The sequence below is a fragment of the Piliocolobus tephrosceles genome, chromosome 9 (genome assembly GCF_002776525.5).
Source record: "Piliocolobus tephrosceles isolate RC106 chromosome 9, ASM277652v3, whole genome shotgun sequence".
Taxonomy (NCBI): domain Eukaryota; kingdom Metazoa; phylum Chordata; class Mammalia; order Primates; family Cercopithecidae; genus Piliocolobus; species Piliocolobus tephrosceles.
This window is the reverse complement of record NC_045442.1, coordinates 111,508,039-111,533,206: the sequence shown is the minus strand read 5'-3', so window position 1 is coordinate 111,533,206 and position 25,168 is coordinate 111,508,039. Positions and strand designations below refer to the sequence as shown.

Here is a 25,168-nt window from a genome sequence, read left to right as displayed (position 1 = left end):
TTTAGTTAAAAATTATGCAAAGGGATGCTGAGCAGTAGTTTGCAGTCCTGCATTGTGGAGGAGCAGCAGTATAAGGTTAATGAGTTTAAAGATATAAATATTTTCTATTATGACATATATTAACATTTTCAAACCAAAATGGATAAAAAGGTAGGGGGGGAACTAGTGTGTTTTTTAAATCTCTTAACAAATATTCTTAAATCAAAAGAATATACAAATGTGATGCTATTCTATCCCCACCTATTTTGAAAGACTTAACTTACTTTAATGTTAAAGTTAAACCAGATATTATAACTTCATGTACTATATCTTCTTGTTATACTTTAATTATTTCACATTTATTTTTTATAAACATCCTTAATCTCTAAAAATTTCAGACTATTTAAAAAGGTGCAGGAGTGACATCAATAAAAATGTTAGAATAAGGATCTCAAAAATTTTCTCCTCTAGAAAAGCAACTGGCAAAGGTAACAGAATCATCTTTTTCAGGATTCTAGAAATTAACCAAATGCTTGAAGGAACCCAGAAAATGTTTATTCAATTAAAAATAGATACTCAACAAAAACCTGGGAGTTTTGTGGAATTTTATCATGCTCTAGTTCTATGTCTTGCTCTTCAACTCAATGGCAACCATAAAAAATAACAGTCTGCATTCCTGGTGCACCTTGCTAGCTATTGGAATTAGAAAACAGAGCTGGAGCCATTTCAAAGAGTCATTTCGGAATATCTGTCCTTATTAGACCTGCCTGAAGAATTCCAGAAAGACCCACTTAGAAGGTAACTTGGCACTTTCCCAGTACTAAAAGCCATATGGCAGGCGAGTGTGGGGGCATTTGTCAGAAACAATTATAAGCAAGAGTTTTACCTTTGTGGTTGCCTATGGAGATTGATAATTGATGGGGCAAATAATAGACTAACCAAAAAGTTTAAAAGGAGAAACTGAAGAATGAGATATCTAGATGAGTTTTGAGAACCTACAATGTATTTCTGGACTGTAGAAGACCACGTGCATGCATAAGGCTACAGAAAGACCTTATCAGGCTGTAAGGACTCACTTCTGGCTGACCGTCCACAGAAAGTGAAGGCTTAAAGCAGATTTGCAGACTGCCAGGCTGAGTGTTGAAGGCTAACCCCAACAAGCACATAGAGCCCCTTGGCATAGACTGAAATAATTTTTCTTTTTTTTTTTTTTTTAATTATACTTTAAGTTCTAGGGTACATGTGCATAACGTGCGGGTTTGTTACATATGTATACATGTGCCATGTTGGTGTGCTGCACCCATCAACTCGTCAGCACCCATCAATTCATCATTTATATCAGGTATAACTCCCCAATGCAATCCCTCCCCCCTCCCCCCTCCCCATGATAGGCCCCATTGTGTGATGTTCCCCTTCCCGAGTCCAAGTGAGCTCATTGTTCAGTTCCCACCTATGAGTGAGAACATGCGGTTTTTGTGTGTGTGTGGAAACTTCTGTCTAACCATTAGCTGACCCCTTGGCTAACCAAATAGAGACTTAAGAGGCCACTTTTAACAAAGAATACAGACTTTATGAAATTAGTTCAGAAAATGTACTAGATAAACAATGGCTATATCAAGCAGCAATAACAACAAACCCTGGTGAGGGAAGAGAATCTGATTTATAAAGTTGTCACATGGTATGATTTAAAATGTCCAGTTTCCAACAAAAAATTATGAGACATGCACAAAAGTAAGAATATTTGGCCTATGCACAGGGAAAATTCAGAGACTATCTCTGAAGAAGCTCATATGTTGGTTTCACTAGACAAAAATTTAAACAAACTAGTTCAAATATGTTCAAAAGCCTGCAATAAACCATGTGTAAATAAGTTTTTTTAAAGCATGAGAATTCATGCTCATAAATGACATTATAAAAATGAACCAAAAAGGAATTCTGGGTTGAAAAATATAATAACTGAAATGAAAAATTTACTAGAGGGGTTCACCAGAATATCTAAACAGTCAGAAGAAAGAATCAGTAAACTTCAATACAGTCAACTGAGATTATTTTGTCTGAGAGACAAAAAGAAGAAAAAAGAAAAAATGAACAGATATCAGAGAATGGTGGGACAACATCGAGTACACTGATGGATGCAAAACAGAATTCCAGAATGAGAGGACAAAGAGAAGAGACAAAAAAATATCTGAGGAAGTAGTTGGAAAAATTTATTATATTTGATGAAAATGATTAAGTTACACATCCAAGAAACTCAACAAACTCCAACTAGGAAAAAAATCAAAGAAATCCACACTTAGATATATCATAATAAGCTGCTGAAGGAAAAGAAAGAATCTGGAAAGTACTGAGAGAAATGATTCATCACATAAACAGAATTCTCAATAAGACTGATATTGAATTTCTCATCAGAAATATTGGAGACCAGAAGGCATTGAAATGATATATTCAAAGTGCTAGAAGACATAACAAAACAAAACTTCGTCAACCAAAAATTCTATAGCAGGCAAAACTATTTTTCCAAAGTAAAGGTGAAGATAAAACATTCCCAGATAAACAAAAACCAAAGGAGTTCATTGCTGGAAAACCTGCCTGACAAGAAATACTAAAAGGAGTTCTCAGGCTAAAATGAAAGAATACTAGATAGTAACTCTAATTCACATGAATTTTCTTTTTTTTCCTAAAAAGCACCAGTAAAAACAACTACATGCGTAAACATAAAAGACAGTATAAGGTTTTTTTTTCTTTTTTTTTTTGTAAATTTTTCTCCTGACTTTAAAAGACAACTGCATAAAGGAATATTATAAATCTATGTTGATGGGTGCACAATGTATAAACATGTAATTTATGCCAAAAACAGCATGCGGGGGATAACAAAGCTATATAGGAGCAAAATTTTTGTATGCTATTAAAATTAATTTTGTATTAAAATTAGATCATTATAAATTAAGATATTAATTATAATTCACAGGACAACTGCTAGGACAATAAAATGTAAAAGAAAAGAAATAACACAAGAATTTAAATGGTACTCTAGGAGATATATCTATTAAACACTAAATAAGTCAGAAATAAGGGGGAAAAATACATACAGAAAACTGGCCAGGCGTGATGGCTCACACCTGTAATCCCAGCACTTTGGGAGGCTGAGGCAGGTGGATCACCTGAGGTCAAGAGTTCAAGACCAGCCTGGCCAACATGGTGAAACCCTGCCTCTACTAAAAATACAAAAATCATCTGGGTGTGGTGGCGTACATCTGTAATCACCGTTTCTCAGGAGGCAGAGGCAGGAGAATCGCTTGAACATGGAAGATGGAGGTTGCAGTGAGCCAAAATGGTGCCACTGCACTCCAGCCTGGGTGATAGAGTGAGACACCATCAAAAAACGACAACAAAAAAGAAAATGATAAGAAAATTGCAAATATGAACCTTACCTTATCAGTAATTCTATTACATTTAAATGGATTAAATTTTCCAATTAAAAGATATTGCATAATAGATTTTTTTAAAACAAAGTTTATCTGTATGCTAACTCTAAGAGACAAAATTTAGATTCAATGACACCCACAAAAAATTAAAAGAATAGGAAAACATACACCATCTAAAGAGTAACCAAGAGAGCTGGAGAGTCCATACTAATATTTGACAATAAAAGATTTTAAAACAAAAATTGTTACCAGAGATCAAAAGAACTTTTTATAATTATGAGTCAATCTGCTAAGAAGATATAACAATTATAAACATATATGCAGTTAACAATGGAGCATAAAAGACATAAAAACTGAAATAATTGAAAAGATAAGACAATTAAAAAATAATAGTTGAAGACATTAAATAGCGGTTAGAACAAGTAAACACAAAATTAAACCTACTACTAAAGACTTGAACAAACCTATAAACCATCTAGACCAGAGACCTCTGCAGAACATTCTCTATATTTGTGGACTTCTGGGGAACGTCTGTGAAACAGCAGAATATATTATTCTCAAGTGCTCACTGAATGTTCTCCAAAATAGACTATGTATTAGTCAATACAACAAGTCTCAATAAATGTAAAAGGTTTGACATCATACAAAATATATTCTCAGACCGAAAGGAACTAAAGTTAGAAATCAATAATAGAGAAAATTTGTGATATTCATTAATATGTAGATATTAAACAACACATTCCTAAATGACTGATGGATAAAAGAAGACATCAGAAGGGAAATTAGAAAACATTTTGAGATTAATGAAATGAAAACACAATATACCAAAACTTGAGATGCAGCAAAAACAGTATTCTGAAAGAAAATTATAGCTACAAATGCCTACATTTAAAAAGAATAGATCTAAAATCAATGACCTAACTTTCCACCTTAAGAAATTAGAAAAAAATGTAAGCTAACCTAAAATAAATAGGAGGTAAACAAGAGAGATTAATGTGGAAATAAAAGAAATAGAGAATGAGAATAGAAAAACAATCAAGAATGTTAACTGTTAGTTTTTGATTAACAAAATTGACAAAGCTTGACTTCAGTTTAGCAAGAAAAAAGAATACCCAAGTTATCAGAAATGAAAAAGTGGACATTACCACCAACCGTTCAGAAATAAAAACTATTATATGGGAATATTATAAACAATTGTATACTAATAAATTAGATAACAAATGGAAAGTTCCTGACAAAGAAAATATCAAAACAGGCTCAAACAGTAATAGAAAATCTGACTAGACTGATAAAAAAAAGAAACAGTAAATTAATAATGAAAAAGGTTTCCACACACACAAAAAAATCATACCCAGATGGCTTCACTGGTGAATTCTACTAAAAGATTAAAGATAAATTAACACATATTTTCCAATTGTTTCCAAAATGTAAAGAGAAAGGAACACTTCCTAACTCATTCTATGAGGGTAGTATTACCCTGATACCAAAACCACACAAAAACTTCCCAAGAAAAGACAAATAAAAACTAATACCCCTTATATATATGGATGCAGAATTTTGTTAAAATGCTAGAAAGCTGAATTTAGAGAAAATTTAGAGAATTTAGAGAAAAAGGACCATATCCATGACCAAGTAGAATTTCTCTTGAGTTATAAAGTTGGTTCAACACATTAAAATCGATCCATGTAATACGCCATACCAATAGAATAAAAAGAAACAAATGCACAATCTTATTAGTTGATGCAGAAAAAAAAATTGGCAGAATCCAACACCCACTCATGATAAATATACTCATAAACTAGGAATGGAAGGAATCTCGCTCAACCTGATACAGGGCATCAGTGAAAACTCCACAGCTAATGGCATGTTTAATGGTGAAAGAGTTAAAGCTTCCCCTGTAGGATCAAGAACAAGACAACTACTGTCAACACTTCCATTTAACATTGTACCAGAGGTTCTAACCAGGGTAATTTGGCAAGAAAATATAACAAAAGGCATCTATCTATATGGGAAATTAAGACAAAAAAGAAAAAGAAAAAAAGATATTTGCAGATCTTATACCTAAAAAAAAAATCCCTAAGGAATTCTTACACCTGTAAGAAACTATTAGACATAATAAATGCATTTGGCAAGGTTGCAAAATTAATAAACAAAAATCAGTCGTATTCCTGTCTATTAGCTGGTATATGCTGGATTTCTTCCCCCTCCAAATTCATATGTTAAAGACCTAACTCCCAGAACCCGAAAATGTGCCTGTAATTGGGAATTGAGCATTTAAAGAGGTGTTCAAGTTAAAATGAGACCATTATGGTGGTTTCTAATCTAATCTCACTGCTGTCCTTATGATAAAAGAAAATTTGGACACAAAGGAAGATGTATACACAGAGAAAAGATCATGTGAGAACATGACCATTTACAAGCCAAGAAGTAAGGCCTTGGAAGAAACCAAAACTGCTGGCACCCTGATCTGGGACTCTTAGCCTCCAGAAATGCGAGTGTTTACACCACTCAGTCAGTGGTATTTTGTTGTGGAAGCCCAGCAAACTAATACGAGAACCATTCGAAATCTACAAGTGGAATTAAGAAAACGATTTCCTTTATAACAGCATCAAAAAGAACAAAATACTTAGAAATAAATATAACAAAACAAGTACAATGCTAGTACATTGAAGCTACAAAACTACATAACAATATTGAAATAAAGAAGAACAAGATTAATAGAAAAATATCTCATATTCATGGATTGGAAGACTTCATATTGTCAAGATAGCAACAGTCCCAAAATTAATCTGGAGGTTCAATTAAATCCCAATAAAAATTCCAACAGCCTCTTTTGGAGAAATGGACAAGCAGATTCTAAAATTTATATGAAAATGCAAAGGATTCAGACTAGCTAAATCAATCTTGACAAAAAGAACATAGCAAGAGGACTCACACTTCCTTGTTTCAACTCTTACCAAAAAGCTACAGTAACCAAAACAGTGTGGTATAAGGATAGACAGATATATTAATGGGATAGAATTGAGAGTACAGAAAGAAACCTATATGTCTACGGCCAACTGATTTTCAACAGTGATGTCAGGATCATTGAATGCAGTAACAATCTTTTCAACAAGTGGCTGAGACAATTGTATGTCCATATGCAAAAGAATAATTTTTGTTCCCTTCCTCACATTTTATACAAAATTTATATAAGATGGATCGAAGATCTAAATATGAAAGCGAAACTACAGAATTCTTAGGAGAAAATATAGGTATAAATCAACCTTGGAATAGGCATAGGTTTCTTATACATGACACCTATAGTAGAAGTAACCAAAGAAAAATATATTCATTGTGCTTTATCAAAACAAAATAAAATGTGCGTCAAAGAACACTATCAAGAAAGTGAAAAGACAGCTCATATTATTTCTTTCAGAAAATGTTTGCAAATCCTACATATTTTAAGAACCCAACATCCAGACTATGTTGAGAACTCGTACAACTCAACAATAAAAAGGCAATCCAATTAAAAATGAGAAAGGGTTTAGAGAGAATCTTTTCCAGAGAAGATACACGAATGCTCAATAAGCCCAAGAAAAGATGCTTACCATCAATAGTCATCAGGGAAATGCAAATAAAAACCAGAATGTCATACCACTTCACACCAACTGGGATCACTGTAATTTTTTTAAGTGAAAATTAACAAGTATTTGCAAGGATGAGGAGACACTGGAACCCTCATGCATTGCTGGGAAAGTAAAAAGGTGCAACCACTGTAGAAAACAGTTTGTCATTTTCTCACAAAGTTAATTGTAGAGTTACCAAACTGCTCATGTGTTCACACAAATTGTGCTTGGATTTTTAAAGTCACGTCATTCATGATATCCAAAAAGTGGGAACAACCCAAATGTCCAATAACTGATGGACTTCATCTTTTTCCATAGTATAATTCAATAGAATATTATTGGAAATAAAAAGGAACAAAATACAGATATAGTCAACAGCATGGGCGAATTTGAAAACATGCTAAGCAAAAGAAATCAGACACAAAAGGCCATATACTGTATGATTCCATTTATGTGAGCTCTCCGGAAGAAACAAATTCCCAGTGACAGAAAGTAAATTAGTCTTTGCCAGGAGCTGAGGAGAAAGGGGAATGGGCAGTGATTGTTAACGGATATGGGGTTTCTTTTTGGAGTGATGACATTTTCTGGAATTAGATGGTAGTCTGGATTTTACCACCTTGTGGGCATACTAAAAACCACTGAATAGTGTACACTTAAAAAAGGTGAATCTTAAGCTATGTAAATTATATATCAATAAAAATTTTGTAGAGATGGAAATAAAAAGACTGGAAATCTAGGGCAAAAGAAAACAGGATGAATGCAAGATGAGGAAAGGAAATTCGGTACAAGTCATGTTGGCGGACACTAGCAGTGGTGGTGCCTATGGGAATCAGAGCAGTCCTGCCTCCAACAAGAAGCCCTGTGATCTGTGCCAGGAGTAACAGCCTCCACTAGGGGCTCTGCACAAGCACAATTTCTCCTGGGGCTGATATTTGAGAGTCAAATTTCCTGCAGTTTAGATATTTCCATCAGTTTAGCAAAATCTGGATAGGCTATAAGGCTGACAACTGTGTCCAAAGCAATAATCACTTGAGAACTTTTCCATGTGCTCCATCACTCTGCATTGTACAGCGTATTCTTTAACATGTTTATTTCATTTTTCAATTCACTAAGTGCTTGCTGAGCACTTGCCCATTTTCCTTTATTAGCAAAATGCAGGAATTTAACCTATCTTTGAGCACAATTTGGGATTAAGGTTTAAGTTTCTATGATACAATGTTGCCATTTAAAAATAAAGGTAACATAATGCTCCTACCCCCTTTTGAGAATATAGTGTTCCATTTTATTAACATCTTTTCTACTTTTTTTTTTTTTTTTTACATTTTTATGCTTTGCTATTTACTGGTCAAAACCACTTTAGCTCATTCAGATTCAGAAAGGAGACTATAAACATGTATGCCATGTTAATGCAGGATATTGTTTCATTATGAATGTGCCTATATTGTTAATTTCATCTAAATAGTACATGCAGTATTTATAGGAGGCTAAAAGGCATGAAGTATTCTTGTATGTGAAACGCTCCAATTAAAAAGAGTTATGTTAGCTGTTAAGTAAGTTTTAAAAAGATGTTTATTCACTTCAAATGCCGAATTGATAAAATTTTCTCCTTAAAACTGTAAAGAACAAAAAGCTGGAATTACCCATCAACAGTACAAGAGAATTCCAGTTTATTCTGAGAGCAGATCAGCCAAGATGAACAAACGAGTCTTGTAATTGCATACCAGAGGTCAAAAATTAGCCCTGCCAAATGAGGAGGGAGAGGAATTGCTGAGACCTAGAAGAAAGGTCATAATATTTGGACTGAATAAAAGCAATTCACTAATAGCAATTTCCCTTTATCTGACAGCAATTGTAGAAAGTTTTAACAAATCCTGTTAAAATGGACAAAAACTATTTCCTGAATAGTTAAGAAAAGATTATAATAAATGTCAAGTATTCTACAGCATGTATAGAATCTCATTTCCAAGGGAGTATACTGTTTTCTTCAGCATCCTGTTAGCCAAGTTCCAATTTTGGACAGGTCCTAGGAAACACAACATTGTTAAAGACAGAGATGAAACAAAGTGATTAATTGTAAGTACATTTCTATAGATAGTATTGCACTTAGAATGTGTAAGAATCTCTCTGAAGCTTGGTAGAGATAAGGGTTGTAAACAGATTTGAAATCCACACAGCAATAGATCACATGCTAATCTTTGCCCAGAGTTCTATGTTGTTGAGAATGATTCTGATATATTATTTTAAAGGAGAGAGTGTCATATGAATTCCAGATCTTTGTCATGGACAAAGAATCTAAGTGCTATTCATTTGTGGTTCCTGATTCATTTGTTCTTTGAGAGATTAGTTAAAATGAAGGGAGTGGGTGAAAGAGCCACTAATTCTTTTCATACATCTATAGTAAATACAAACAGACCTCCAGCCATTACTATATCTCTCTCCCTCCTGTCAGATGGAAGATGTAACATCTTCCACGAACACTTACTTTGTTACTACAAAATGGAAAGAGACACTTCTACTGTGGTGAAATGTATATGGCAAACCCAAATAATTTAGGCCACAAAATACCCTACTTTAGCCAGAATGATAAGAGTAATCTACTTTTTCCATTTCACTCTGAGTATACTGTCCTACATAAATTTTATTTATTCGTTCCTTGCTACAATGTAAAGGCAGAATATACTTTTAAAAATAATTATTCATCAACATTTAAGACAAATGATCAAAGCTTGAGTTTATTGTTATACAATGTTGCTCTTTCATCTTTATTTCTGAACGGCAAATCTAATCAAGCATGATTGAGTTTTGCTTACTTGTATCTCCTCCCATACTTCTGCATTTACTATGTGTATAGCTCTTCAGAATAAAATTAAGATAGGAGTAAACCAGTACAATTCAGCAGCATCAGTGACTTAACCAAACATATAAAAGTCTTTCCCGACTGACCCTGAATGACCATTTAGCCCCCTTTCAAATTTTGGCATCAAATTTCTACTTAAAAAAGTATATAGTTTCAGTCAGGAGGGCAGAGCATTGATGACCGCAAGTAACAAGAAAAATGAACGCTGCGAAGACGCACATAAAATAATAAAGGAAAAAAGAAAGAAAATGATAGTAAGGAGAGGTGGGGATTTACTTGTTCTCAGAGGAGGAAACACCTATTTTTCTACTGTGAAAGAAGGAGAAATAACCCAGTCTAAAAAAAGAGGTGCTTTCTTGAAATGGTTTCTGCTGGATTCCCCATTATTTTAGATATGATGGGAGCTGGAGTTGTGCAGAATATTTTGGGATGCTTTCCACATGGATTTATGATTCTCAAAAAGAATCAGCATCAATTAAACTATAGTTGACCCTTGAACAGTATGGGGGTCAGGGGAATGGACCCCCTACACGGTAGAAAATTCATGTACAATTTCGACTTCTCATAAACTTAACTACTAATACCCTACTGTTGTAAGAAAATCATAAGGAAGATAAAATATACTTACTGTTTATTAAGTGGAAGTAGATCATCAGACTTTCATCCTCATCGTCCTCACATTGAGTGGGCTGAAGAGGAGGAGGAAGAGACATTGAGTGGACTGAAGAGGAGGAGGAAGAGGAGGGGTTAGTCTTGCTGTGTTAGGGGTGGCAGAGGAGGAAGAAAATCCATGCAAAAGCGGACCCTCCCAGTTCAAACCCCTGTTGTTCAAGGGTCAACCGCACAATCAAGTTTTGGTGAGAAGACTCAGTTTTCAAACTTGATTTTAAGCAGGTATGTATCTAGGTACTCAAGTTCAGATGTAATATTACATGGAATTTAAACACTCCTGGTTAAGCAGAAATAGAAGAATCGTTACCTAAGTAGAAATCAACCTATGGGAGGAAAGCTCAGGAAAGAGCCAGGGTCCTGGCATAATAAAGAGTTGTAGGCATGACATATGTTTGTGTTTATTCGTGTATATCTGTTGTTTGGAAATAAAGAGCAAATTGAGTATTGGATTAAGGGAAACATATTTCTTGTGAGAGAGCCATCCTTCGAGCATCACATTTGCAAAGGTAGATTGATTATCCGGATCCACTTCCAGTGGGTTTTGTTGCAAGCCGAGACATCTATTGACAGCATCCATAGACTCTTCAGAACTTGGAGTGGAAAGGAACTTGAACTTAGAACACATGGAAATTTGTTACATGATTGAAGTCTTCTCTCACTTTTGCTCCGGAAACACTTAAAGCCACGTACTTTGCGGTAGGCAATGTTCTACATTTATTAAATATACAGTTAACTCATCCAATCCGTTGCAACCACCTTATAAGGGCGTTACTCTAATTCTCTCCATTTGATGGATGGATAACTGAGGCTAGGAGATAAATTGCTCATTGCAGGGCAGGTGAAATTCCAGCCCAGGCTATCCGGGCTTTAGATCCTGTACTTTTAACCAATAGCGCTTTGCTTCTTTTCCTTGTATTTATCCCTTTCAAAAATGATTAACTGTATGCAAAATAATATAACTAACGAGAGGGCCGGCAAGGGTTAACGCGGAAACAGATCCCCGAGCTGAAAAAACAAAAACAAACCGGGGAGCCAGATCCCCTGAAAGCCCCGGTAGGAAATTCAATGGGCCTCCTGTTCCTTTAAACTCTCGCTTTCGCCCCCACTGACACTTTACAAAGCCGCCCGGCAGCGGCGGGGACCACGCTGCGGCGCGCCACCCTCCGCCACCCTCCCGCGCGGGGCTGGGGTCCGAGGGGGCTTCGCGGAGTCGGTAACCCAACTGGCTCTCGTTTGCTTTCTCCACACCCAGCCACTGCCAGACCCAGCCTCCGGGAGGGAGCGAGCTATGGTTAACCCTTTCGTGCCCAGGGAGACCCCTCCAGGGTTGGGGCCGGGCGCGATGGCCCCCCGCAGTCGGGCGCGAAGGCGGCCTGGGCGCCAGGTGGGTGGGGGGAGCAGTTGGCGGAGCTGCCCAGGACGCGCGAGCGGAGTGCGGGGATGGCGCCCAGGCAGCGCGGAGGTACCGCCCCGCGCTCCCCCGCTAGCTCCCCGGACTCGTCCCCTCTCCCCGCGCTCGGGGGCAGCCGGCTGCCGGGGGCGCGCAGGGCTGGAGTGGCCCTCTCCCTCCCCTTCGCTAGGCTCCCCCGGCTTAATCTGTTGGCCGCGACTCCTCAGCCAGCCCCGAGGAAAGTGCAGTCATTGGACAGGTCGGTGCGGGCTGCCGGTTTCAGGGAGGAAGGTGGGAGAAGCCTGGAGGAGCGAAGGGGAGGGCGCAGGGAGGAGGGAGGAGGGTGCGGCGGCAGATCTGGCAAATTGCGAGCTGCCTTCCCTCCTCAAAGTGTGGAGCAGGAGCGCTGGGGAGCGTGGCGACGGCAGCGACTCCTCCGCCACCAAACTCCTGGGGCTCCGCGGGGGCTTGGGGCCACCTCCTCCTGAGCCTGGAGGAACCCTCTCCCGATAGGTTCTAGCCTGACTCCCTCCCACTCCACCCTTTTCCTTTCTTCTTCCTCTCTCTCTCTCTCTCTCTTTTTTTTTTTTTTTCCTGCCTTCGGACCTCAGACTGCTGCAGCCCGAACGTTCCCAGGGCTCAGCTCTTTGGAGCTGCCCATTTCTCCCGCTGCGAGAAAGGACGCGCGCCCTGCGTTGGGCGAAGAAAAGAAGCAAAACTTGTCGGGAGGGTTTCGCCATCAACCTCCTTCCCGCAAACCTAAAAACCTCCTGCCGGGGCCATCCCGAGACAGAGGAAAGTTCCTGCAGAGCCGACCAGTCCTAGTGGATCTGGAGCAGGCAGCAGCGGCGCTGGCTGTGGAATTAGATCTGTTTTGAACCCAGTGGAGCGCATCGCTGGGGCTCGGAAGTCACCGTCTGCGGGCACCGGGGTGGCGCTGTCCGAGTGGAACCGACAGTTTGCGAGCCCCGGCTGCAAGTGGCCTTTCCTCCCCGCAGTTGTTGTTCAGAGTCGGGTGAGGGCTGCGAATGTGGCAATTTGCAAAGAGAGCCCCAGAGGTCCGGAGAGGGCTGCGCTCCTGCTCGCGTTCGCTTCCTCCTCTTCTGGGTTCCCTACTGTGAAATCGCAGGGACATTTACAAAGGCCTCCGGGTCCCACCGAGACTGATCCGCAGCACTTGGCCCGGTCGCGCCTCTTGCATCGGGAGCCCCCGAGCACCGGCGAAGGACTGGCGGGCTGGGTGGGGAGGTGGCGGCGGCGGCATGGCTAGGTTCCCGAGGGCCGACCTGGCCGCTGCAGGAGTTGTGTTACTTTGCCACTTCTTTACGGACCAGTTTCGGTTCGCCGATGGGAAACCAGGAGACCAAATCCTTGGTAAGTAAGATGCACTTTGGCTTTTTGATTTTGTGCGCAGCTGAAGACCTTCCTGGAACTCCCATTCCCCCTACTCTCTCCCCCTACATCACCTGTCTGCCCTCGGGAAACTTATTGCAGTTGCTTTTCGGGTAAACTTAGGCTTCCCAAATGGGGAAAAGAGGGTTAACAAGAGAAGGACCCCGGGGACTAGGGGTTTTCTTGAGGCTTTCGGGCTTACTTCACCTGGGCGGCAGGGGGTAGTACTGTTTCCCCCAAGTAGACCCGGGAGGGCTCCATTGTGAGAGCAAGCTGCTTCTGTGGATACATCTCCTAGGACCTGGCATCTCCAGGCTGTGTGCTCTACGGCTCCTCCTCCTTCCTCGCTGCTGGTTAAATTAAGCGAGTGTGTGATGTGGGGTGGGTGGGGGACTTGGTGAAAGCCAGGGATTGCCGGTCTCCCCTCTGCGTGAGAAAATTCCCTGTGGCAGCAGCTGCCTTCCCCTGGCAATCCCCAGTAGCTCAGTCTAGTGAACTGGGCCAAGCGGGCCCTGGAAGTGGGGCGGGGTAGGTGCGGCTGGCGCAAAGGTGGGGAGCAGGTGGGAAAGGTGGGGGCGGGCGCGCCTCTGGATGCTTACCCCTGCTCCCATTGTCCTCCGCCTGCTAGCTTCACAGACAGGCCTGAACGCCCAGAGGGTTCCTCAGAGTGCCCTGATTTTGTCCCCGAGAGGACCCCCAACCTCAGCATCCTCTTAGCGACGGTCCTGGCAGGTGTGCGTCCTGCGGGGAGCCACGCCCCGGGGAGGATCGCCGAGCGGAAGGCGCAGGGCTGCCTCCTGAGACCCTGCCCACCGCGAATTGGGTGCCTACTCCCCATTTCCGCCTTTCAGTGAAGAAAGTGAAGACGCAGGCAGAAAGAGATCTTGGCAGAAATTGGTGAACTCGGATGGACTTCGAGAGGAGGTGAAACAAGAAAAAAAGAAAAAACTTGGAGGGAAAATAAAAGAAAACGAAAACTTACTGCTTAGGATAATCAATTTGTTCTTTTCTGGTGTGTGTGTTTGTGTGTGTGTAATTTAAATGATTGCCCAGGAAGTATGCATGCGTCCTCAACAGTCAAACTTGAGAGTCACAGATGGAAGGCTGGGGGTACACCTGGGGATGCCAGGCAAGGTGAATCTTGAAGATCTTGAAGGAAACCCTTGAGTGAAATTTACCAAGCCGCGACTTAGAAGACAGTCACAACACTTCGCTTGTCCCTGGTGTAAACTGTTCTAGATAAAACACAGATACTGACTCTGCGCTCTTATTTATGGTTGGAGGGGTGTGTGTGTTGGGGTGTATGTGTAGGGAGGCAATAGGATGACAATACTTTTAAAGCTGAGAATAAAATGCAGATTTCTTGGGTGTTGATTTGTCTTTGTCACATTTAATTGCTCTGCATTAATGGACATAGGTTGTTCTTGACTGTGTATGATTTATGACAGTAGACTATACCTTTTGTTTATTTCTCTGATATGTTTCACTGGTCGGAAAAAAATAACAGTTTTAGCCTTCCAGGAAAGAACACATTTATTTAAAAATTGCAACAGTAATTTTCATGTACTTATTCATGGTATGAATAGATGCTTAATGAAAACAATTTATTCCACCACAAACGAGGCTAAAAGGATATGTGTGCCAACATGCATCCCAAGTTGTTTATTTAAAAACTTCTTTGGCACTAGGAATAAAAACTGCATTTGCAGTAAAAATAAATAAATAAATAAATGCCAGCAAATGTTTATCTTTTTATAAACCTTTTCCAGTAATGTTACTGAAAAAAGAATATATGTACACACACAGATACACACACACTTGCTATGCCAGGAAGTTCAGAAATTGAGGATGAAATTCATCCCGAAGTAAGATTGGCCATATAATTAAAAGCTCTTGCTGTGGGAAATATAAAATGCTTAAAATGTTCAACATCAATGTACTGGTATTTTAAGCTAGTTGAATATTTCTGATGAGAAATATACTCTAGAAGCCCATATATTGATAGGATTGATTTTTAAAAGAATGGTTTTAAATTCCTTGGCAAATTTTTGAAGACTTTTATAAACCAAAGTAGCTTCTTTCCTGGACATCAATTTACATGTAGTTTTATGAAGAAAGTATTGTAATTAAATGGTTAGCTTACTGAATATATAAAAATGGCAAGGTGAAACAAAAAATACACAATTTTTTTGTAAACTCGTCTATATAAAAGTTCGATATGGGGGGAAAAGTCCAACAGTCTTGAAATTTGGCACGCAACAATCAGGATTTTTATTACAGACATTTTGGCACAGGAAAAATATCTGATTTCATAACAGGGACTTTTTATTATGCATTACTTTAGTAAATGCTGCAGTTGATTTTATTGCCACCAGAGGGCAGAGAAACTGCTAATTTCCTCTATTCCCTTTTCTGTTTTAGAGGGAAGTAGTTTATGTTTATCATATAATTTACACTTATTTTAGTTATTCTTTCTCTGGTTAAAGATTTTTTCTGTTATTTCCTGCTTTTGTTGGAGTTAAACAATTTACTTTGAATTATTACTAATTTGTAGAGTTTGTTATGAGAGTGTTGCTGTTGAGACATAATCACTAAAGTTTGTTTGCATATAAACCTAGAGCAAAATAGTATAATAGAGGGGTTAATTCAAGTGAATATTTATTATAAAATGGATATCTGTCCATATTGTTGGACAAAGGACAGGTTAATTATTTTATCAATCAATGACTTGAGGCTACATGCAAAATTTTAAAAATATGAAATCTGAGTTTCTTTTTCCTTTAGAGAATAGATACAAGTTTTGAAGCTTGAGGTTAGGTAAGTTTGGACTGAGACATAATGGTAGTGTAGAACATTTATGTCAAAGATAATGTTTTTGTTTGTTCATAAATGTCTGCATAGAGGTTTGGAATTATTATTATTATTATTCTGAGTAGGAGTCTCACTCTGTCACTCAGGCTGGAGTACAATGGCACAATCTCCAGCTCAATGCAACCTCTGCCTCCCGGGTTCAAGCAATTCTCTTGCCTCAGCCTCCCGAGTAGCTGGGATTACAGGCGCCCACCACCACGCCTGGCTATTTTTGTATTTTTAGTAGAGACAGGGTTTTACCATATTGGCCAGGCTGGTCTCAAACTCCTGACCTCATGATCCACCTACCTCAGCCTCCCAAAGTGCTGGGATTACAGGCTTGACCCACCGCACCCAGCCTGGAATTATTATAATCAGGAGAATTTGCACATTTCAGTGTGATCTTCAGAAATAAACTCTTGTCAGGGAGAATGTATTTGAATAAAACTTAATAATGAAAGATATTAATTTTGCTCCAGACAGGTTTCCTTACTACAAGAATCAGATACTCTCATGCAGAGATGTAGAAAATATATGTCCTTATCAATTAGTTTTGTCATTTTTTCCTAAAACTATCTCCTATTGCAGAAACATTATGTTTTTAAAGAGGAATGAGTTGATCAACAACCTTGATCATGGGATCTAAAGTCTTCAGCTGCAGGCTGGGTGCCGTAGCTCACGCCTGTAATCCCAGCACTTTGGGAGGTCGAGGCGGGCAGATCACCTGACATCAGGAGTTCGAGATCAGCCTGGCCAACATGGTGAAACCCCATCTCTACTAAAAATACAAAAATTAGCTGGGCATGGTGGCTGACACCTGTAATCCCAGCTATACTTGGGAGGCTGAGGCAGGAGAATCACTTGAACCCAGGAGGTGGAGGTAGCAGTGAGCCGAGATAGTGCCATTGCATTCTAGCCTAGGGGGTAACAAAGGGAGACTCTGCCTCAGAAAAATAAAAATAAGTAAATAAACAAATAAATAAATCAATAAAGTCTTCAGTTACTTCCTCATCACATTAAATACAATCCCTTCTCCATGGTCTTCACGGCCATTGCAGTGTGGCCTCAAGCACTTTCCCACCTTCTCTCGCCTGCCTGTTCTCGAATGCTCTCACCAGATGAGCTGCTGGAAGCTCCCTGAGTGTGTGCCATGCATTAACACTTCCGCCATTCCTTCTGCTCTTCCTTTTCTAAGTCCATCTCCATCCATCCATTTTCCAATTTTTCCTACAGATTTATCTCAAATGACACTCTCCACAAAAGGATATGTTGTCTTAGAATTCTCAGTGCACTTTATGGCTTCTTCAAAGGCACTTGCTTGATACTGTAGGGTTTCCTTTTCTTTCCATTTCTGCCTCTCTCTCATGTATTCTATTAGACCAGACCATACGTCCCTGAGGTCAGGGTCTGCTGTCATTTATTTCTGAATCTGCTGTGGCAACTACCAATAAATAGTTGCAATAAATGGTTGTTGGACTTAATTGAACTGAATAGAACTATAGTTCAGGCTGAATTATTAATTTGAATGCCACCTTGGGAGACTTTTAAAATAATTCCCATGCTAAGACTTTGTCCATCAATAGGATAGAAATAAATTTAAAACTAACTTCAGAGAGTAATTGTTGAAACCGAAGCATAAGATCCAGAAGCCTGCTAAACTATCCTTCTACTATTAGGTGGGACTTTCAAAAATTCATTCAACCATTCTTCTGTCCTGCTGGTTTCTGAGTGAATGTTCACTCACGTTCTTAATCTCATATCTTTTTTCTTTTACATATTTCTTTAAAAAAATTATTTGTTTTAATTTTTATTTTTAATAATATGTATTTAAGCTGTGCAACATGATGCTTATTTTCAAATTCTATGTATAAGAGAAAACCAAATTGCATTTGTATTTCTGTGTCTGAATTATTTTACTTAGCACAACGTCCCCCAGCTTCATCCATGCTATCACAAACAGCAAGATCTTTTTTAAGGCAAATAATATTCCATTGTGCATATATATATGCACTATATATGCAATATATAGAATACATATGCACTATCTATGCAATATATAATATATATGAAATATATATGATACATATGCACTATATATGGAATATATATGCATTACATATGCAATGTATATGGAATATATATCCAGTTATTCATCAGTGGACACTCAGGTTGTTTCCATATCTTGGCTATTGTGAATAATGCTTCAATTAACATGGGAGTGAAGATACCTCTTAAAGGGGCTGATTTTCTTCAGGTATATATCCAGAAGAGAGATTGCTGGTTCATATGGTGGTTTTATTTTTAATTTTTTGAAGCAACTTCATATTGTTCTACATTCCCACCAACGGTGTGTTAGGGTTCCCTTTTCTCCACATCCTCACCCACACTTACTATCTATTGTCTTTTTGACAGTAGCCATCTTAATATTAGTAGGTGTGACATGAGACCTTATTGTGGTTTTGATTTGCATTTCCCTAATGATTAGTGATGTTGAGGACCTTGTCATATATCTGTTGGCCACTTTTTTTTTGTCTTATTTGGAGAAATGTCAATTTTTAGGCCCTTTGCCCATTTTAAAATCAGTCATATACCTTAAACCTTCTGTTGATAGATAGGACTTTCAAAAAGTTTATTCCACTATTCTCCTATACTGCTAGTTTCTGACTGCATATTTACTTATGTTTTTAATTTAATATCTTGAAATACAGTATACATATATATGTACATATGCATACATATATGGTGGTTGTGGTGTTTCGTTTCACTGAAGCTGAAGACTACTAAATAATTTTGATTACTTGTGAGATTGCTTTTGAATTAAACTGTCTTTAGGCCTCATGCCACTAAACTATAATGAAGGAGGCTTTAGAAATATTGTCTCGGCTGGGCGTGGTGGCTCACGCCTGAGATCCCAACATCCCAACGCTTTTTTGGAGGTCCGCGGTGGGTAGATCAGGAGGTCAGGAGATCAAGACCATCCTGGCCAACATGGTGAAACCCCGTCTCTACTAAAAATAAAAAAATTGCCAGGTGTGGTGGCACACACCTGTAGTCCCAGCTACTCAGGAGGCTGAGGCAGGAGAATAGCTTGAACCCGGGAGGCGGCGGTTGACAATGAACCACTGCACTCCAGCTGGGTGACAGAGCAAGACTCCATCTCAAAAAAAAAAAAAAAAAAAAATTATCATAAAACTTGTTTTGAGGTGGGTTCAGTCGCCCATACCTGTAATCCCAACACTTTGGGAGGCCGAGACAGGGGGATTGCTTGAGCCCATGAGTTGGAGACCAGCCTGGGCAACATAGGGAGGAGACCTCATCTCTACAGTTTTTGTTTGTTTTTTCTTTCCAATTAGCTGGGCATGGTGGTGCACACCTGTAGTCCCAGCCACTTGGTAGGCTCAGGTGGGAGGATGGCTTGAACCCAGGAGGTCAGGGCTGCAATGAGCTGTGATTACACCACTACATTCCAGCCTGGCCAACAGAGTGTGACCCTATATCAAAAAATAAAATAATAAAAAACTTGCTATGGTAGCTGTTACAGGGAGGTAGAAGAGGATATTCTGCAATACATTGCACAGTGTCTGCTCCCCGAGATATTATGCCATGAGAAAATGAGAGAGAGAAAGAGAAAGAGACAGAGACAGGGTGAGAGACCTTGTATTTCAATAACAGACATAGTTCTTTTGAACTTGTTTGTATCTTCTGGACATTATAAATAGGGGCTAGGAGTTTTACTATTTAAATTTTGGTTTCTTGAAATCTCAGTGCACAATTTGTGGCCCACGTCCAACAAGTATATAAACGTTCTGGCCTACATTTGTGTGTGCTAGCTTACCTCTGTCTTCATCTTACCTTTCTCACTTAAAATCTCATTTGGCATTTATTTGGGAAAAAAAGCAAATAAGATTGAATCGCCATAATACATAAGGTTGTGTATCACTAAGTTGCTTTCCGCTTTCTCTTAATCTGATGAATTCCAGCCCTTTGGCTTTATTCTGAGCACATTTTCCCAAAGCTTTAATTATCTCTGTAGAGTACTCCATTCTGAGAGGCCTTTCTTCACTGAGTTCACACAGGATGTCTTCCCTCACTGCCTCCCACACAATGATTCTGTTAAGCTAAGGAAGTTACTACAGAATGACAGAGTAAGTAGTGATGCTTTTATCAAGACAGTTTCTTCCACTATTTATTGTGTTATAAATTAACAGGATAATAACTGAAAAAAGATGAGAATATAAAATATTCCACATGTGTTTATAACCAGACAGTGAACTCATTTCATATTTATTGTTTGGTTTTATTTTCCTCTTTTTAATTAAAAAGGTGGTAAGCTGGGGAACGATAGTATAGATTTGTATATTTAAGTAGAATTAGAGGTCTTGTCAGGGGCCTGTTTGGAATTAGCCTGTTAAAGATTACAGATCTGAACATGGGGTCAGGCACTGAGTGACCTTACTGGAAATGCAGACTTTTAATCTCTTCCTCCAGAGGCCATCAAACCAGATCTAAGCACTAGTACCTTTCCCCTACCCTTCAAATTAAAATAGGCTGTTCTCACTCTTTCTGCTTGAGGCCTTATCATAGATAGCGGTCTGTGATTTTTGTCAAGAGAGGGTCACAGGCCAAGATGTAGACTGACTTCCTTTTTACTTGTCTGGAATCTTATTACTCAATTCCTCAATTATTTTTTACTCAATAATTGGACATTTTCCTTAGAATCCATGTTGCTCGAGGTCTCATCCTGTAGGTAAGGTGTGTAGTTCATTGAGGCTTTGAGAATATGGAGAGAATGTTAAGAGTTTGCCCTATGGAAAAACTGAATAGGAATTCGAATATTTAAAAGTCAATTTTCTATATATTCCTTGGAGTGTTCAGTAATACGAAAAGTCTAAATAGAACTGATATATTCTTTTTGAGTATGATGCTTTGTAAGTACACTCTGGTTCATTTAGATTGGGATACTGTATTCTTGGGTCCAGCTGGAATATGGAACATTGGACATTCAATAATGTTTTTTGGGTAGTAGTTTTATGCTTCTGTGTGTATCCACTTGCAGTAGTAACTCCTACCATTTTCTCTCTGAAACCATAATATGAACATCCGATAACATATTTATTTCCCTAAAGCCTAAAAGGGAAGTAAGATAGGCAGAATTTATCATTTAGAGCATGAAATACACCAATAATGATGAGTTTTAAGATGGGAAAGTATCTGAGGTACATTTCAGGTACTGTTCATGCTGAATCTATCATATTTCTTTGCTTAATTCTTTCTGACATACAAACTTAAGCTGTAGCTACCACTGACCTAATGAACCTGGTTATTTATATGCTGTCTGTTTGTTCATTTGTCTGGTGAAAAGGGCCCACTCACCTTCCTGTGGGCATAGCTGGCGGGAGCAAGTCTGGTATTACAGCTGACTTCTCCTTTTGGCTTTCTCTTCTCCTTCTTCTTTTGCTATCTTTTCCCTTGAATTCATTGAGAAATGTCTATATACAAATTACATAAATACCATCTACATTGCAAAATATTCCAATGAAAAGTGTATGTGAAATAATTTTTGGCGTACTGAGTCATGTTCTTAGTGGATATGGGTTCCTGTGACTTCAAGGAATCCTATCCTGAACTTTTAATTTTAAAATATTTAACCTCCTAATTATTTTGCCAGTCCACAGTTTTATGTTAAAGATTGCCCAAAATGTACTGCCTGTCCATAATTCTTTCAAGAATTATTGCTTCTGATATTAGCCATTTTAATTCTATTTATTATTTATATAGGTCCTGGGAATATACACCTTTGAGTTTTTTGTTGTTCTTGTCATTTAGCCATTTAATTTGCTAATTCCAAGAAGCAAAAATTGAACTAAGAGCCATACCACTGTGTCTTTGCACTTTTTTTCCCTTGGTGCTTGTTTGGAGCAGAAACAAGAGGGTCATTTTAGATTATTTTGTCATACAACAAACATTTGAAGAATATTTCAATACTTTGAAAACTGTGGATGCCCTGTGAAAATCAAGTTGACTTGTGAGGTTAAAACAAATTTTATTTCACATTTTAGTCTGAGAGCATTCTTGCTATATTACAAAGATGTCGCTCAGTGCTTTGTTTTCTTATGCTGGTTTTGTTACACTAGCATAGGATATTATATGTCTTGTATAATGTACAGTTGTACCTAATTTGATTTGTAACCCGGCTTTAAAAGTTTTATGTAGCTTTAAAACATGTTTAATTTTTTGTTCAAAATGAATGAATTTTATGAAAACCTTTTGTTTTATGTGAAGTGTGAGTAAATATAGCTCCTATATCGGAATCTTGTGGTCACATTTGTTAATATGGAAAGACTTGCAAAATGCTGATGGTTATGTTGTGAAACAATTTTGGTGGAGACTGAGTTGTGTAATAAATCACATCACTTGCTGTTTTGTTTTTAGCAACTGCATCTACTTGGGTTGATCTTAATTGTAATCTGCTCGTCCACAACTGATTTATTCAGTTTTCCATCCATGGATAATTAGTGCTCTTCTGAACATGGGGGTAGGAGCATCCTTGCAAATGTATTTTCCTGTTTACATGCAGGAGATGCTTGGCTTATATTTAGAGCTAGAATTTCTGGGTTATTGGGTTTGTGAAAGGTCTACTCCAAACAGATAAATCCTGAAATAAGCCCTGCTGAGATAATCTACTTTGACGATAAAGGGGGTGGGGGAACCCATAATTATCCCTGTACTGATACACAGTCTTAATTACTATAGCTTTATAATAAGTCTTTATATCTGACGGGACAAACCTGTCCTTCTTGTTCTTGCTCTTCAGAAGCTGGCTCTTTCAGGAGGTTCTTTCCTTTTCCAGAGCCATTTTAGAATAAACATTTCAGATTTTGCTACAAACTTTTGGGCTTTTGATTGCAATCTTATTAAACCTCTGGGTCATTTTGTAAATAATTCCATTTCTAAACAACTGGGAGACTACGTAATTTCTTTTCTACAACATCTAATGGCCAGAACAAGTACCACAGGGTTTCATAACAATTTTTTTCTTTTTTTTAGACAGATTCTCACTCTCTTGCCCAGGCTGGAGTGCAGGGCACGATCTTGGCTCACTGCAACCTCTACCACTCAGGTTCAAGTGATTTTCCTGCCTCAGCCTCCCAAATAGCTGCAACTACAGGCGCGCCACCACACCCGGCTAATTTATGTATTTTTAGTAGAGATGGGGTTTCACCATGTTGGCCATGCTGGTCTCCAATTCCTGACCTCAAGTGATCCACCCATTTTGGCCTACCAAAGTGCTGGGATTACAGACATGAGTCACTGCGCCCAGCCATCATAACAAATTGTTAATAGTGACTATTTGACAGTGACCATTTTTAGTTGAAATGAAATGTCCAGATGGAGAGCCGGAGAGGTTTTCTTATCACATCATCAAACTAACCATACATCTAATTGTTTCCTAGGAAACAAATGGGGAATGATAGTTTAATTAAAATGGACAAATCAGCTAAGGGAAGGAAATGTTAACACCTGGCTTCCTGGGAACTAGCACAATGAAGGAGTGAGCTCAAGGCAAGTAACCCATAGACATGATGATATTTTTGCAAAGTGCCTCTTAGCATCCTATCTCTGGACCAGCAATGCTCCAACAAAGACTTTGTCTTAAATTTGCTGCATTTTAAGAAACAGCTTTGGAAAGAACGGTAAAATCTCTCAGCTTTAGGATCCTCCTTAACATTTGCTAACTAGCTGATTCATTTTGATCCCATTGGAGATTTACTTTGAAAGAGAGTACAGTTTGCAAGTTGCTACCACTCTACAGATAATAGAATTTGTTATTTGATTTAGACTACAGGCATTTGCAAATGAAAGGGGTACAATTTTCTTGTTTGATTTGAAAATGTCAACTCCACCTCCAGTTCCACACAGTCCCTGACTGGCTATGGCTCTGAACTCAGGCTTGGTGATCTGAGTATTTTTTTAATCAGGAGTACGTGGAAAAGCCAGGCGGCTTGTTTTATTTCTTAGTTGTTTAGCCTTCTTTATCTTTTTAACATCTGTTGTTCATTTCAGATATTTTTAAAAACAAGCAAGATTTAAAGTCATCCTGCACATGACAGTCTCATTGTCTGGACGTTGCAAAACAGTTCCATGCAGGAAGCCAGACTGGTGCAATCTCAGTTTCGTCAAGCTGTTTTTAGAAGAGATGTTTGAAAATAGGCATGGCCAATAAGAAGCTGATTTTTTTTAGGCCAAGTACTTTTGTTTGACTTCAGATGGCTTTTCTCCAGCCCCCAGTTCTGTCGCCCTGTCTTCAACAGGCCTGGCCTTTCTAGCCTGGCTTACTGCATAGGCTTCCCACCTTGCCTCCAGAATTGCCCTGCTGGAACCCATTCTTCATTCCACAGCCAGAAAGATCTTTCTAAAATGCAAATCTGGCTGTGTACTTCCTCTGTCGGAACCACTCCTGTGCCTTTCTGTTGCTCTGATGCTGAAGGTATCTGGTCCTGTTTGACCTCTTCAGGTTCAAGTTCAGCACTTTCTGCCCCTCCCCAGGATCCCGTACGTTGTCTCTGTTCTGAAATTCTGCACGTGCCTTTACCTCTTTTTGGAGCACATTTTCCTCCTTTTTTTTTTTTTTTTGGCTTTTTGGCTTTTTGTCCTTCAGGTCTCCACTTAGCCTTGATGTCTTCATCGTTTCACTGATTATCAGTAGTAATTACTTGTGCCTGCATTTGACTATAACCTGCCTTCTGTGACTGATTCCCCAATGCTCCCTAGCTCCAAGCATAGGAAGCTCTCTGAAAATTTGCTGTAGGATGCTTGTTAGTGTTCCACTTTTATAAATGGTGCTGTGTTTGTTCAGGTTTATCCCTCATGCAAAGAGTTTTGTTGATACTTTCTTACCACATGTTTCTTTGGGCAAAATGTCTAAGTCACAATTTCTGTAATGTGATGTCCTGGGTTAAAATATCAATGACAGGCCAGACACGGGGGCTCATGC

At 38.8% G+C, this 25,168-nt stretch overlaps 1 protein-coding gene and 1 long non-coding RNA gene across 2 annotated transcripts in view; one reads left to right on the top strand and one right to left on the bottom strand.

Annotated features, from left to right (window-relative positions):
• Positions 1-8,496: 8,496 nt before the first annotated feature.
• LOC111549989 lies at positions 8,497-14,140 on the bottom strand. The gene is made up of 3 exons (XR_002733890.2): positions 13,923-14,140; positions 10,498-10,558; positions 8,497-9,035 (listed from the first exon to the last, which is right to left on the bottom strand). It is a non-coding gene; the product is annotated as an uncharacterized LOC111549989 (long non-coding RNA).
• PLXDC2 (plexin domain containing 2) overlaps positions 11,987-25,168 on the top strand; it is a 472,622-nt gene continuing 459,440 nt past the window's right edge. Inside the window, exons 1-2 of the mRNA XM_023223192.2 lie at positions 11,987-12,190; positions 12,543-13,305. Coding sequence (XP_023078960.1) covers positions 13,194-13,305 — 112 coding nt within the window. The 5' untranslated portion in view covers positions 11,987-12,190; positions 12,543-13,193. The remainder of the gene's footprint in view (positions 12,191-12,542; positions 13,306-25,168) is intronic.